The following is a 15,436-nucleotide window of genomic DNA, read 5'->3' as shown; positions in this document are numbered from 1 at the left end:
GAACATGGGTTTACAATACATACAGTAGGTGTTACAGGTTTTTTAGTAGGTATATTCATCTCTCACCTTTTGGCATGCAAAATTATGTTAGCCCATGGATATTGTAGCTTAAAAACCTAACCCTCCTTTTAGCGAAGTTGGGTAAAAAGCTCACGATGACTCTAAAATAAAATAATAACGGACTTTTTGACCCCGGGTTTATCACTTGTTAGCAAAAAACTAATTAAGCTCTAAATGCCGCCTTATCCCGTACTAAATAAGGCACAATGTAGCAATCTAATGAGATCACAGCAGTGCGCAGGCGTGCACAAAACCGTTAGTGACGTCATCAACTGAAAACAATACCGGCTTGTTTCAAAATTAGAACGATCCAAGTTCAAATTTAAATCGGCGCGTTCTAAAATTGAAAGTTTCGAATTTTGAATTAAGTTGGTAGTGTTACCAAACTTTTTGGGTATTTACGGACAAACTAAGACCACTTATGTACCTGCAATTATAATAAAGAAATTTGAATTGATTTGAACTACAAAAAGATGTGTATTTTTGGAGTCACTAACCTGTCTGATAAAATTAGTTTAAGCCAGGTACAAATAAAAAGGTTTTCCTTGATTACGTAGCGTAGATTATTAATAAGATTTTAATTTATACGCATAATGATTCGCTAACCCCGTGAGAAAATCTCGAGAATATTATTGTATCTGTTTTGAATATATTAACATAATTTTCGCTTGTTTTAAAGTATAAGTAAATCTTTATCGGATGTTGAGATAAAATGGATCGTTTAAAGAATTCTCCGATAAAAGTAACTTTATACGTTTATAATCTGTACTAATAATAATTAATATAAATGCGAAAGTAACTCTGTCTGTCTGTGTCGCTTTCACGCCTAAACCACTGAACCGATTTTGATGATATTTGGCATAGAGATAGTTTGAGTCCCGGGAAAGGACATAGGATAGTTTTTATCCGGGTTTTTGAAACAAGGATAGTTTTTCTGTCACAAACAAAATTCCACACGGGCGAAGCCGCCGGCGGAAAGCTAGTTTATAATAATTACGTATTTTACACGACCGACAAGGCTGATATTATAAATAAATTTCTAAGACTATTCTACCGGTAGGAATTTCTTCTGCTTGATAATAAACTAGCTGCTAAAACATGCAAAGGAATACTTACGAAGATAAATAGATACCATAGTTTTAAAGACTATAATAGTCCTTTGGAAGTTTATTATAATGTTGAAGCCTTTATTTCATAAAATTTTAGCCTAAAAACCTTATTAAAAAATAAATCATGATCAGATTTTTTTAATGTAGGTACTAAATGCCAGTAAATAACTAAACATATTATACGCAGTATGTTTATAAATATGTATTTTCCGTTATATTATCACCCAGTTATTGAATTATTAATATTACAATGCGCGACCTAGTGCCAGATAAGGACAACCGTTACATTGTATACAAAATAATGTTATTACAACAGGAAAAATGATTAAAAGCAAAAATAATATGTAGTTGAATATTGCAAATTTGCAACTAATTAATAAGACATACATATTTACATAATCATGCTACTGACAAATAAAGGTCAGAGACCTACAATTTTTTCAACCATATTTACTCATCACAACTTTTTACAAGCTTTATTTAATATCTCCTAAAAAAACTAGAAAAGCGTCTAAAAACCCTTTCTCACACTCGTTGAAAGTAATTTGCATTGCAAAAAATTAAACAAGATCTTTCTTCGACAAAAAAAAACAAAAACAAATTGTTGAATCTCAAACCCTTTTTGCATAACGCTACCTGAGAAATTGATTACAATGATACAACGGCATAAAAAAATAAAAGAAAACAAAACAAAAAGATTGTTTAAGTTTAAGGTTGTTTCTTTCCCTGCTTAAATTAAGCAGTATTATAACTATCCACCCCCGCATATTGCACTAAAATCAAAGAAATTACTATACTAGCAAAACCAAACGTCATTAGAATCCAGTAAACGCACAGGAAAGTGGTTATCACCTTATCACATCCGTACAGTTCACGAACCCGAGTTGGTAAACAATAACGGACAATCCTAAAATGGGCTTTTTAACGTACACGTCTTAAAAAGAAACCTGCCTTACATGGATGTCAGTTATTATGATAATATAATTGACGACAAACGAAGACCGTAAGATTGCATTCCAAAGTCAAAGATTTTCCTTTCCAGGGAGCTTATACAAAGATCCAAGATCTACAATTGGCAAACAACCGAATTCAGAACCTTGTTGAAGTCAGTTAATAATATAACCTACTTTAAATGTTTCAAGAAATGATTTGACTAATTTTGATACGTCAATACACATCTTTCAAGTGCCAATCAATTTGCTAACGTAGATGCATTTTCGATCGATACAGAAACGTCAAATCTTTCCAGGATCTACAATTGACAAATAGTATGCTTCAATTGTTTAAGAAACAGGATTAAAGCCAGTTTTGATGCCAATACACATCTTTAAACTGTCAATCAGATACATTTTCGACCGATACAGAAACGTCAAATATTTCAAACATCGAACAATCGTTCGATTTTCGAATGCGGAAGGTCGCAAGAACAGCTGTCGTTTTGACAGGTCACGACCTCCAGTTCCCTTGCGAATCTGGATCATCTGATTGTCTATTGTTGGGCGAAGGAATAGCATTGTGTGCATCTTCCAAGTTCCCATGCTTCCGCAAATAAGGGTGCAAAATTAAATTAGGGTAGCATCTTAAAATTAAGATCGGTCACAGTTATTTTTCCCACAAGTATTGTATGGACCATGGTCAGATGCTGGAGACTTATGGGAAATTAAAAAAATGCAAAATTTTGCAAATCAAAAGTTGCACATTGCAAGGATTCTTCCCGCAATAATAACCCATCGTAACCCAATAAATCCCTACTAATATAAATAAATCCGAAAGTAACTGTCTGTCACGCTTTCACGCCTTTACCACTGAACCAATTTTGATGAAATTTGGCATAAAGATAGTTTCAGTCCCGGGAAAAGACATAGGATAGTTTTTATCCCGGTTTTTGAAACAAGGACACGCGCGATAAAGTTTTTCTGTGTGTGACATAGATCAAATATTACGCGGGCGAAGCCGCGGGCAAAAGCTACTAAAGTCTTGTAAGATAACGATATTAAGGCTCCAAATATCTCAATGGCAGCTGTAAATGAAGACGTTTCCTTGGATTCGTAGCTCAAACTTACTTTAATTGGTACTGTTTGAGTTAACAGCTCCAATTAAGACTGCAGCGCGAAGTAACGGAAGACTCAATTGTTTCGTCAGGAATTTGTGATGTACAACAACTTTGATGTGTACTCTACACTTATGTAAGCTGTGGAACGGTACAAAAACTTCGAAAAAAAAAAATGCAAGGCTCATACTTAAGAACATGAGGCGTAGTAGATACTTACTCCATTTATGAAAAAAAAAATTTTTTTTTAATAAACACTCCTAATTGCTTCTAAAATTATCACAGGATCTGCTTATCCTAAAAAAAAATGTGAAAAAAAAAGAAACAAAAACACTGCCAATCACTTCTAAAATTATCTTAGGATTTGTTTCCTCTCAAAAATAAATAAATATTAGAAATACTATTTTTATGAAAAAATTAAAAGAGTTTTGGTAAAAGCACTGTCAATGACTTCTAAAATTGTCTTAGGCTGTTTACTCTCAAAAAATATTTACGAAGGACAAACACGTGCACTTATCGTTTTTCTCGGTGCACGGGGCTTAACTAACTTTTTACCTCCATAACTTAATCTCAACCTGTCCCATGAGTAGTATACAGGGTGGAAACGATAAATGATCTCACTCGATTATTTCTAAACTATACAAGATATCTAAAGACTGAAAGAAAAGAAGAAGAATTGGAAACATTGACTTTTCGGATAGATCCAGTTTATTTTGTAACCTATTATTGATACCGTTTGATAGATCTAATGAAGCACTTTCAGGATCAGTAACTAGTTTTTTGATGTCTTGTATAGTTTAGCAATAATCGAGTGAGATTACGTGCTATCGTTTCCACCCTGTATAACACTAGGGTCGTCGCCCGTCTCTGTTTGCTAGCCATCAACAGGATGCCGGCAATAAACCACAATGGGTACACTTGGAAGCAACACGGTCTTGTGGTTTGATTCCTTTTTCTCTTTCAAACTGTACCTTGGGTAAAAGTTGCAGTACAAAGCGAGAATGGCAGAGATATTGATATCTGGACGTCATCATCAACAATAAAACGGACAGTGCTGTTATAGATTTGGATAGTTAAAGAAAATCCTATTATATTGCACCGCCTACTAAAATTCTCTGTTTTGCCTACGGTTAGCTGGTAGAGAATGCCACATGGCATTGAGTTCGCCTTTTTGTACCGTTTTTCGTGTGCGCAATAAAGTTTTTTAATTTTAATCAGCCAATAGGTAAACTTATCTTAAAGTAAAAACCCTAAGCGTTAGTATTTATTCTGTAGCATTAGAGAAATGAATATCTCCATCACTATTCTTCCAGTAACAGTTAAAGGGGGTTATTTTTATTATAGGTACTCGAATCAATCTTTAAAATTACTTACAAGCTATCTTCCTTAGATACTGTATTTTATCTAAGTATAGTTAAAAACAGGCATTAAAGAACACGTACACGAATGTACCATCATTAGATTATACCTGTTACAGCTTACAGCAGATGTTCTTGGCGTAGAAATTAGAAAAAACAAAAAACCAAAGAGGATAGACAACAAAATCAGTGACGAGAAAAAAACTCGACGCTCTATGGAACAGGATCCGTGGTAGGGCGACAAGGCAGTATAGATGTGATAGCTGATTGATACTGAGATACGCGTGAGTTGAACAGACGACGCGACGGCACTTTGTAGACACTGTGGCATCTTAAGGAGCTATTTTGGAACAAAAGCATAATCTGATGTATTTAAAGACAATACTGAATTTGCGTAGTTTTGCCTATGCGGATGAATTTCTTGGGAAATGTCTTACTTAAATGTTTGCATTTTGGATTTCGAATAACAATTCTCGAGTGTTTTGTAGTTATGAAGCAACAAATGAGACTAAAATGATAAGTAAGCTAGCTCGTAGTTACAATAAAAAGCATTAGAAGTAACTATAATGTCCTGAAATCTATTACGACCGTGGTCACCCTAGCCCAACGGCCGTTGGAAGACTATATCCTTCTAACGCCGCCCTCTCACTCGCACAGTAACGACCAGTCATTTGAAACGGAAAAACGCTTTTCCAGGAACCTAAAAAACCTCTAAGTTACAGCCTAGCTGCAAGACCATACGAGTACATTCAAATTAATGCCGACTTTTCACTATAGTACATCAAGTATCAAGCAAGCCCAATCATCCTACTATGTAAGATAATTATCATCCTAACGTTTGACCGTTGGCTTTGAAAATCTAACGGACCTGTTTTCGAAATTCAAATAGAAAGCAGTTTGCTTTTCCAGCGCTATAAAGGGCTTTACGAAAGAGTTTACACTCTATGATGAAACTTCTTGGTGCGACAAAATACTTTTTTAGTGAGGAAGTGTGAGAATTAGCTGACATTATCTGTTGAACTTGTGGTCAAATACTAAAAAAAATCTGTTAAAGTGTTAAATATGACACTGTGATCAATTAATGTACAAATTGTAGAAGTTATTCTAAAAAACCTTGAGTATTTCGTATTTTAGAAGCATCCGATCGATCAATTTAGACTTATTCATGGATTTTTTGTCCAACCAAAGAGTTTTTACAGACTTTAATAGGTTTTTTGGTAGACACGTCCGTTGGCACTTACTATGTCAATAAATTAGCAAGTCGTTGATATGCGCACGCGTTCCTATGATGTAATAGGAAGTGACGTAACCAGGGAATGGTATTGTGATGGAATCCAGTCTGTGGCTTATCTTATTCTGCGAAATTGAGATAGTTGTTTTAATTTGACTCTTTTAATTTCAACCTACAACTCTTTATCTTAAATTATAATTATAAACACTGCGCATTTAAATCAGCCCAAGAGTAGTCAAGAGAGTGCAAGTTTTCAGTTAAAGACATAGTTCACCTAAAATAATTTGACAGCAATTACAAGCAACTGCACGCAGGATTTAATGAATGCTGCTGACATCGCCACTCTTGTGGCGGAGTTTTGGGCTGACACTGTGTAGGTTTGTTATCGACACTATAAGAAGAAAAAGACGAGCAACTAGCGAACGTCCGTAAGAGCATATCTAGAATTCCAGTCTCAAAAAAAATAAGGCATTATTTTTTAGTGCCAATGGATAGATTCTTTAAAACTTAAGGCGTTATTTTCGAATCCCAATAGATTCCTTTGAAACACTAGACTTCTTCAAGATACCAATCCATCAAGTTTCTTGCGCTATGCACTCCTGCCGCTAATGCGGCCGAACGCAGCAATTTGTGAAGGAAAGCAATTTGAGATCAGGTTGGTGTCACGTTCTTTCTAGATTACGCCTCAGATGGATGCAGCACACAGATTAACGTACAGGATGCTGGTAAAAAAAAAGTATAGAAAACCGGATAAAAATTGTTTTTGGTCGATCTTCTTTTTGAGTGCTTCCAGCATTCGGCCTGATCAATTTCCATCAGGTGAGATTGAAAAAAAAAAGTAAAAAAAAAAATGATTACATAGAAGTAGTTGTGATTGTGTGTGAACTTTGTTCAACTTTTTTTAAGAAAGTATCGAAATCTCATTAATCGATTTACAATTTTCCTTCAAACGAGTCTATAATACTTCCAATAAAAAACAAATTTACGAATCATTGACCGTCTATAAAACCTAAAAAGGTTATCTCACGATCGAAAGGCATAACAAATCGCGTAAAAACATAGAGAAGACAAAACGCCACATCCTGTACATCTACACGAGTAAGAAACAAAATCACGTCTATGTAAAAAAAAACCTGTGACGAACAGGCTCCATTGATTGTCCAACGGTTATTTGCCGTCTCGCTCCCACATGTATGCCTGTCTCGCCCACACACATTCCGTGGTGGCTGGTTACGTCATGATTGTGGTTTGTGATTGTATTATTATTTACGCGTTTGGAGTAAACATTACTTTTTAATGTACTTTTTTATTCAAGTGACTCGATACAAGTACTTGACAAGATATATTTCTATTAAATATTTTCTAATTAACGGTACAAAAAAGATTAATAATAATTAAAAGGAAAATGTCCTGAAATTTTTCACGAACGCATGGAGTTTCCGCATTTCCGCCGCCCAGTTTCCCGCGCTGTCAAAATTTCCACAGACTAAAATAATATACTTTTTTTTAAATATAACGAGTTTTGATGCAAGAACTAGGAACCAAAAAAAGTTTTAAAATACGGCATGAAGTTACAACTTACAACGCCTGTTCCCAGGATGTTTTATTTTCTCGGAGTACAATGGGCTGTCATAGACAACGGATGCGGCGAAAAGAAATGAAACCGAGAGTTTAGAAAGGGAGAGTCTTCGCTATTACATCTATTACTTCATAACTGTAATGCTTTTTGCTGTAGCCAGAAGCGTTACTTAGCTTTCTTTTGTTTTGCAGTTGTTTGTTTTCTTTTGCAGTTGTTTTCTTTCATTTTTTATTTAATTCAGCAACTGGATTATCGATTTTAAGTATTATGTAAGTATGTATTTATAAAAGCTGAAAAGATAATATTTATTTAACTTCGATAGGTACACGTAAGGTTGGTTAAGTACCTATTACATGTGCAAGAACTTCTTCGTTGTGGATACAAAAAAAACTTAAATAAAATTAGACGCATCCAAGCAAACCCGGAGGGCAAATACTAATTGAATAAAAGCAAAGCAAAAAACTGTTATCTCTAGCGATTTATTTTATTTTGTACTGAATAAATAATCATCTTTTAATCAACGCGAGAGTGATTCCAAAAACATTTCTAACCAAATGTTTATCGTGAAGCTATCGATCGATTGACCAACAATCCGCAATTAAGTATAACCACTCTAAAATGACAGCTATTGTTAATAAACAAGGTTCAAAGCCCTTTGGACCAGCGCAACATCCCTATAAATGAAAGCAGGTGTTATCACACCCTGATCAAAATGCACGCCATTTATTTCGCGACCCTCGCCCTAATTTAGTACCATTGTAATAAATAAGCAATCGAAACAATTTTATATAGCAGTCACAGATAACCTATCTGGCATAGAACCTCTTTGCCACGACTGGCCATTTCAAAAAGTTACAGCTTTATTCCTTTGCCCGTAAATTGAGAATTGATAAAAATCTATTAATGTCTTTGACTCGAATTTGAAAAAAGAACAAGTTGTTTCAATTAAAAAAACTAAAATTTTTAATTTGGAGATACAGGCACATCGTATTAAAAATAAATAAAGAGGCCAACAAGTGAAAGTCTACTTACATACACAATTTAATTTAAATCTTATGAAAACAGAATTTAAAGAGCCGCCGCCATTTCAAAAAGAGCAGAGACCGGCCAATTTTCTCGAACAAAGTGCCTTCTCAAAAGACCATTTACTTAAATTAGTTTTAAATGACACTAAATGAGTAAAATACAATCGTTATTTCCCTCTTTTGTGTTCGAAAAAGTTACGCACAATAAGACCTGCGGTTTTGTATTTCGAATTTCAAAATCAAAATGAGGTACCATAGAGTTCTGACAGGTGATTATCTGTAACTTTTTAAAAGAAAAATATTTTCAAAAAAAGAATCCATACAGGAAAGATCAAAAGAGAGAGGCACACGATATTAGATCGATCGTAGTTCATTGAACTCAACAGATGCGCGCGCGCACCCTCGCTAGTTCTAATGACAGGGGTAGCGTTAGTACGGTGACTTCCTACTTGGGTAACTGTACTTTTGCTTCCTACATTGTTTCTTCAATGAAGCTAGGTCTTGTATTTTGATGCGAATGACATGTCAGTTTTTGACTTTAGGACAAATTCTGTCAGTATCAAAAACTATTTTACCGAGGATCACGGATAGTTTTTTATTGCATAAATATTTTATGAGACTTTGAACAACTTGAGTAGGTATTTATTGTAGATTAGTAGCTTAAAAAGTGGCACATAAGGCTGATAGGATCTAAAATTAGAATATTTAAATGTCCTAGACATGCAAAAGTGCAACGACATCATAAAAGGAGCACCGTACACAAAAAATGGTATCACATTCCATTAACCCTGAGAACTGGCCGAAAAAAACGAATCCTAATTTTGAGTCTAGAAAAAAGATCGATTCGATATTCAAAACTAATTTATGCGCAGTCAATGGCCGTGTTGAATCGCATAAGTGAAATGTCAGCACCGTCGGGCAAGGTCTATGGTCAGTTGGGTGCGGTCCAAGATGGAGGATAAAGCGGGAAAATAATGACAAAAGAAAAAGTTTGATTAAGGAAATTAATCTTATTTGTTTTTTTTTTCCACACGTTTGAAAAAAATATGAACAGGTTGTTGTATTTTTTTTTACTTGGTCTATGATGGTCATCATGATGTATTCAATCCAGATTTTTATTCTAATCGGTTCAATAACATTAGAGCCGTCACTATTTATGTATCAGACGAAATGTGATTATAGCTAAAATAAAATGTTAGACCATTTCATAGCGACGATTACATTAAAATACTGGTCTAAAAATTAAAGTCACAAAAGTAATTTTTATGTTCAGCAAACAGGCTTTTAAAAAGCACTTTTACACGTCCCAGTGTTACTTTAATCCTGCTCCAGAACAGTAGTAAGTAACTAACTGAGAAAAAGCAGTGCAATAAACTCAGTCACCATTGTCAGCCTCTTTTGCAAGGATAAAAAAAACCTTTTCGCTGCTTCGGGACATCGGGACAATAAGTGAGCCATGTGCTAGTGCTGAGAAGCAGCGCAAGAAACACAACAACAGTCACCAACCTCAACCTCTTTTTCAAAGGTAAAATAAACTTTTTCCAATGAACTTTGCATGTCAGCCTGACCCATTGGAACCAGCTCAGCTCCACTCGCTCGCGCCAACGGTTGCCCAGCTACCATGACGCGCCGTTAACGTCTCGTAACGTAACGAACTACTACCCTACTACGTTAACCAGATGGCGATACACCTTTTGGACAACAACCTACAACTTATCAGTCCCCTTTGAGGTTTATTAGAACTGTGAATTTAGGTCTAGGGTCTAGGTCCTAGACTGAAGAATTTTTGGGGAATGACGAAGCTGCTTCGCGGAAAATTGGCACGGTTCGAAGAAAAAAAGGGCTAGGCATACTTATTGGCACAGAGCCAATCTGGAGAAGGGTCATTATTAATCAAGAAAAGTCTGTGTTTCAAATGTGTTAGATATTACAGATTAGAAACCACTGGCTTTAATCTATTACTTACTTCGAAATAGCTGATATTATTATCTCTCACTGAACGTCGGAGCTTGATTTTTGTTAAGTCTTGTTGATGCGTAAGTAAAGACAAATATTAATTCTCTACAGGCTGAATAAAGTACCGGTGCACGCCTGCACTGTTTATTTTTGTTCTAACAACTTATTAGCGTCTTTGGGCAAAACTAGTTATGTATCAATGAGCAGTAATGTTGTGCAAACACGTAACTTATTAAATGATAGCGGAAAGTCAAGATTTTGATATAAAATCAACTAAAGCCCGCCATATGCGATAAATAGCCACTAGATCGTATCACCAACGGGCCATTTGTCCTGTAGTCTGTTACAACTTACAGCATATCAGACTGCATTTTAAGCCAAAATAGACTCTATTTCAACCATATAAGAACCGTAGTGTTAAGGTTGACGTGCTGGCGTTTACTTCATGGATGGTTGCCGGGGACCCACCCTTGGGGAGGTCGAGGACGTTGCCAAGACCATTATAATACATTTACATCAAATTACCCAAGACATTTACGGCGTGTAGAATATTAAAATCCCACTTTTTTTTTTTAATCCACAACGAGGAAGCTCTTGGCCTGTATCTCACCTGATGGTAAGTGACGATCAGGCCGAAGATGGAAACGAGCTTCACCCGGAATCCTCAACTAGGAGGAACTGGCTATCTTGCCTCTAACTGCCGGAACACAACAATGCTGTTAACATTGTTGTTATGGCGACATACTTAGATATGATGGTGGTAGCTAGCCAGGCGGACTTAGAACAAGCCCTACCACCACCAATTTTTCAACTATACGAGACATGATGCTAGGTAATATCCTCTAGCTTATGTAACAAAAAGTCACTGATATTTAGACATAAGCACATGAAAAGAGGCAAGTGGGTAAAAAAAGGTCATAGACGAGGGTGTTTTATGGCTTTGCGGTTGTCTATGCCCGAACAATGGGCCCGTATCACGCTCCTTTTGTCTGTGACCAGGCTCTAATGCCCACCTAAACTTAATGTGTCGTAAAGTGTGCTATTCTTTTGCAGAACAGTCTATGTATTATTGTAAGTATGTATAAACATTAAATTATAAATTAGAATATCAAAGTCAGTCAAAGTCAAAGTCAAAATTTCTTTATTTGTTTAGACTAATAAATAGTTCTTACAAATCGTCATTATGCTCTTAAGGAGCCTCTACATGTCTCATAATCTTTTTACCCTACCAGCGCTTCGAGACCAACAGTTGGCAAGTGCTGAGAAGAAGCGCCGCAACAAACTCAGTCACCACTGTCTGCCGGTTAATATAAATAAATAGAAATAGTAGTAGTAGGTACATTCGATTCAGGAGCAGTTCACTGAATTTACCATGCATTCTTGTATGGTGTATCATAAGAATGGGTATACAAGATTGCGTGGTATATTAAACAAGGTAGTGACGTGCTAATATCTAGACTTACATATCGTTTAAAAAGTCTGAAATCTCAAAAATAGTGATCAGATACTGATGTTGTTTTAAAACATTACTTATCATTTATTCAAAGCCGTTATTACATCATCTGTCACAGGTCATTTTAAACGATTTTTCATTGAAATATACCGAAGTTTCATTAAAGCAAGTGCATTTTATGAATGGAGTCAACGATAAGTTGGCCAAACGACTTTTGGGTCAAGTTATCGTTGTTAAATTCATTATTTGACGTGTTTATTACAAAAAATATAGGCCATTCTGATAAAGAGACCCGCGGTTAATCAAGTTGCCATTTTAAAGATTATAAGTACTGTTTTTATGAGGACTTTAATTGACAATAATGTACTACTTTTCGTTGTTTACAAAAGATATCGATATGAAGTTTTATTCTTTCCCAAATCCTATAGTCTTATAAATAAAAACAATACTGATCATTTATTGTCTAAAAGATTTACCCATAGGTGCGACCAACAAGTATTGAAAAAATGAATGACCCTTCTCACGTTACCCATAAAAGCTATATTTGAATGCCTCGCCCAACAACATCATCATTGTATTCGATAAAAAAAACGATTGAAACAAGTTCTCTTCATTTCCATATTCCTGTCTCGCTCTGGCGCGTGGTTTAAGGTACGTGCGAGCGAGACGCAGATATAAACATCAGTCAGCATCTCTGTTCGGCTAAGAGGATGTTTATAAATGGTCGGTCGTCTACCAACGTTACATACAAATCTACTTTAATGGTATAACTTAAACAAACTTAGATTTATACCTATAATGTCAGTTTTTTTCTTATCGATTTGCAATAAAATGTCATAAATCTTGATATTGATCTCAGTTTCCGCAATAAAATGATTCATAAATTCTGTTTATTTGTTAAAAAGTACAAAATTGACGTAAAAACTTTTTGTTAATAAAAAAAATCTGTCCTATTTTCTCCTAGAAATGAAGAGACACCTTAGTCCGAGAAAGCCCGTCACTATCTTCCCTTTCATTCAAAACGAAATGGAAACTTTCGCGCGTTTTCGCGACCATAGACAAAGAGCCCAATAAGGTCAACGGCCCGAAATCGCGCCAAGGCTAATCTAATGAATGACGTAAACGTACTTTTTGAACTTCGAATTTGGAACTCGACCTCAAAGCTGCCAGGGTTTGAAGACATTTTTATGAAAAACGAAAATTTTATGTCAGCCAACTGTTAAAAAAGATTCAAATTCTGGACGAAAACTTTTTGGATTACCAAAAAAAAAACTTTTTAGTTTTAATTGTCATAACAATAAGTTTTTATTGCACTAAATCTCCAAAAAGTATCCCACCATAGAGTACCTACACAAGTACTAGTTTATGTGAAAAATCTGAGCTATTTCTATGGTGTTCTTACAGCGAATTACGAACACGATACCCGTCTATCAGCGATGCCCAGTTCCCACGCTTTGAAATCTATGCTTAGATGCTATGCTAGGACTAGGTAATCTTGTCCCAGCCATATCTAGACTGGACAGGTATCCTGGGAATTTTTAGCTCATCTTGCTCCTTTTTCAGTTTGACAGGTGATGGAATCTTGATAGTTTGACACTCATTTTTTGTTTTTGGATTTAATTAGTGTTTAAGTTTAGTTGAAATGTTTTAGAAGTTAAAGTTAGATAACTATGGTATTTTACTTTGGTTGGTTAGTGAAAACTTGCGAGTTAATTAAAAGAAATAGTTATTAGAACTTAATGTTAGAAAAGTTATAACTTTAAATTATGTAACGGCATCGGCAGTTAGTTGAAAGACTCAAGTAGGTAATTAGGTAGGTACATTATTGTTATTTTAATTAGCAAGGAAGGAAAACATTTCGATTAAAATAACGAGTGATAGGCAAGCTCTACCTAAATATGCGATAATTTATGGAAATATTTGTATGTATGAAATATACTTAACAAGTACCTAATAGTGAAATAAAGCCTATTTGTAAATTAATAAATAAACATTCTAAAAAAATAAAATGTTTACGACCAATGAGTCCCGAACACAAACAAGGGTTGTAAAAAATAGGTAACTCACCCCGAGCACTGGCAGTTGTTTTCACAGTTCTTGCTGCTCTCTCCCCACATTTTGTCAAGAAACACAAGTTCGTAACACAAAATACTTTAACACAATCACAAAACCATGTTTATAGGCTTTTTCAGTCTTATGATCTCTCTCAGCTGTTTTCGCGCGGGAGCCGACGTGTGCTCAACACGGCGGCCAGCAAACGACTGATTTTACGTTCGGTTCGGGCCCCAACGCGTCCCGAAGGCGCGAATTCTCGTCCTGCCGGTTGCCACCCCTGTGGTCCTGGCGGGGGGCGTAAGGGAAATTCTACCATTTTGGTAGTTTTGTTGGAAGTTTTGGGTACGGTTTTGGATGGGTGGATTTTTATATAAAAATTGAGGAAAGTTGGGTTTATGGTTTAAAATAGTATAAATTATTGAAATAGACAATCATAATTTATTTTATTTCTCAACAAGAGATGCTTGATTTGAGTAAAAATAAATGTTATGGTCAAAGTTAGTAAAGTTTTAATAACACGCTTGCTAAGGTTATGCAATGTTTAGTTTAAAAATTGTGATAAATTCCCGTATAAATAATAATTTGACTGTAATAATGTCGTAGGATTTTTTTCTATTAATTTGCCTAGTAATAAATATCCTATTTTGTCTCTACTTTTCGGTACACATAAATGTAAGATTTATATTGTAAAATAGTAATGTGTTGGCAAGAGGTTTTCACTAACATTTAGGTTGGCTATTTTGTTATAAGATTTATATTTTTCTAGCTACTTTGCTAGCTTTACTCTTGATTTTTGAACAAAAGTTCCAATTTCAAATCATCATCTTCATTATTTGAGTACCAAAATCAATCAAATACTATTATGACTTATAAAAACAAGTAACTTAACTGCTGGATTCAAATTTCAAGTGTCGTTGGTAAGATTTCTGTGGAACTACCTGGCTACAAAGCAAACCGTCTGACCCAACCTAACTAGATCGGCTCGTATTTTACTGGTAATCATGTAAAAACCAACTATAACTCATACACTTTAAGTCTAAAGTCCTGTTGACAAGATCTCTAAGGAATGTCATACAAAAATCATATGGGAAGCAAATCCTGTTTTCACGCACACAAAATCACTCCCATATTCCAATTTCGCTCCTAACCCGTTTGTTTACAGTCCAAAATAAGATATCGATACGAAAAAGCCGGTACTTCACACACATAGTCAACTCAGTCGATTCAAAGTTAAATCATATGGTTGCTCCTGACGTATTTCTCGAATAAACACCTTCACGCTTGCAGTTTAAAGTTTATAATCACAAAGCTGTGTTATTAGAAGTAAATCGTCGACCACATGATGGGCAAAGGATATGAATACAAGGATCATATGGCGAGAGCCTACGGCCGTACACTTAAGGTAACAAATTGTCTTACATAAGTTGGGTAGATGGTAAAGTTAATTTGGCTACGTCAGATGATTCCAGGCAATCATATGGTGTAAGGAATGCTTTTTCTCGCCGCCTCATCACGCTTTTGGGCTTGGCAGCATAATTTGCGTTTGGATATAGGTTGTCA

General features: G+C 35.3%; 1 protein-coding gene across 1 annotated transcript in view; it reads right to left on the bottom strand.

Moving 5' to 3' along the window:
• The window catches only part of Cdc25 (cell division cycle 25), a 36,135-nt gene extending 22,023 nt beyond the window's left edge, over window positions 1–14,112 (bottom strand). Inside the window, exon 1 of the mRNA XM_028301259.1 lies at window positions 13,889–14,112. Within this exon, the coding sequence (XP_028157060.1) occupies window positions 13,889–13,938 (50 nt within the window). The 5' untranslated portion in view covers window positions 13,939–14,112. The remainder of the gene's footprint in view (window positions 1–13,888) is intronic.
• Window positions 14,113–15,436: the final 1,324 nt, after the last annotated feature.

The sequence above is a fragment of the Ostrinia furnacalis genome, unplaced genomic scaffold (assembly GCF_004193835.3).
Source record: "Ostrinia furnacalis isolate ACB-3 unplaced genomic scaffold, ASM419383v2 OfSCF0895, whole genome shotgun sequence".
Classification (NCBI taxonomy): Eukaryota; Metazoa; Arthropoda; class Insecta; order Lepidoptera; family Crambidae; genus Ostrinia; species Ostrinia furnacalis.
Note: the sequence above shows the minus strand (reverse complement) of the source record. Positions and strands in the feature narration are given on the sequence as shown.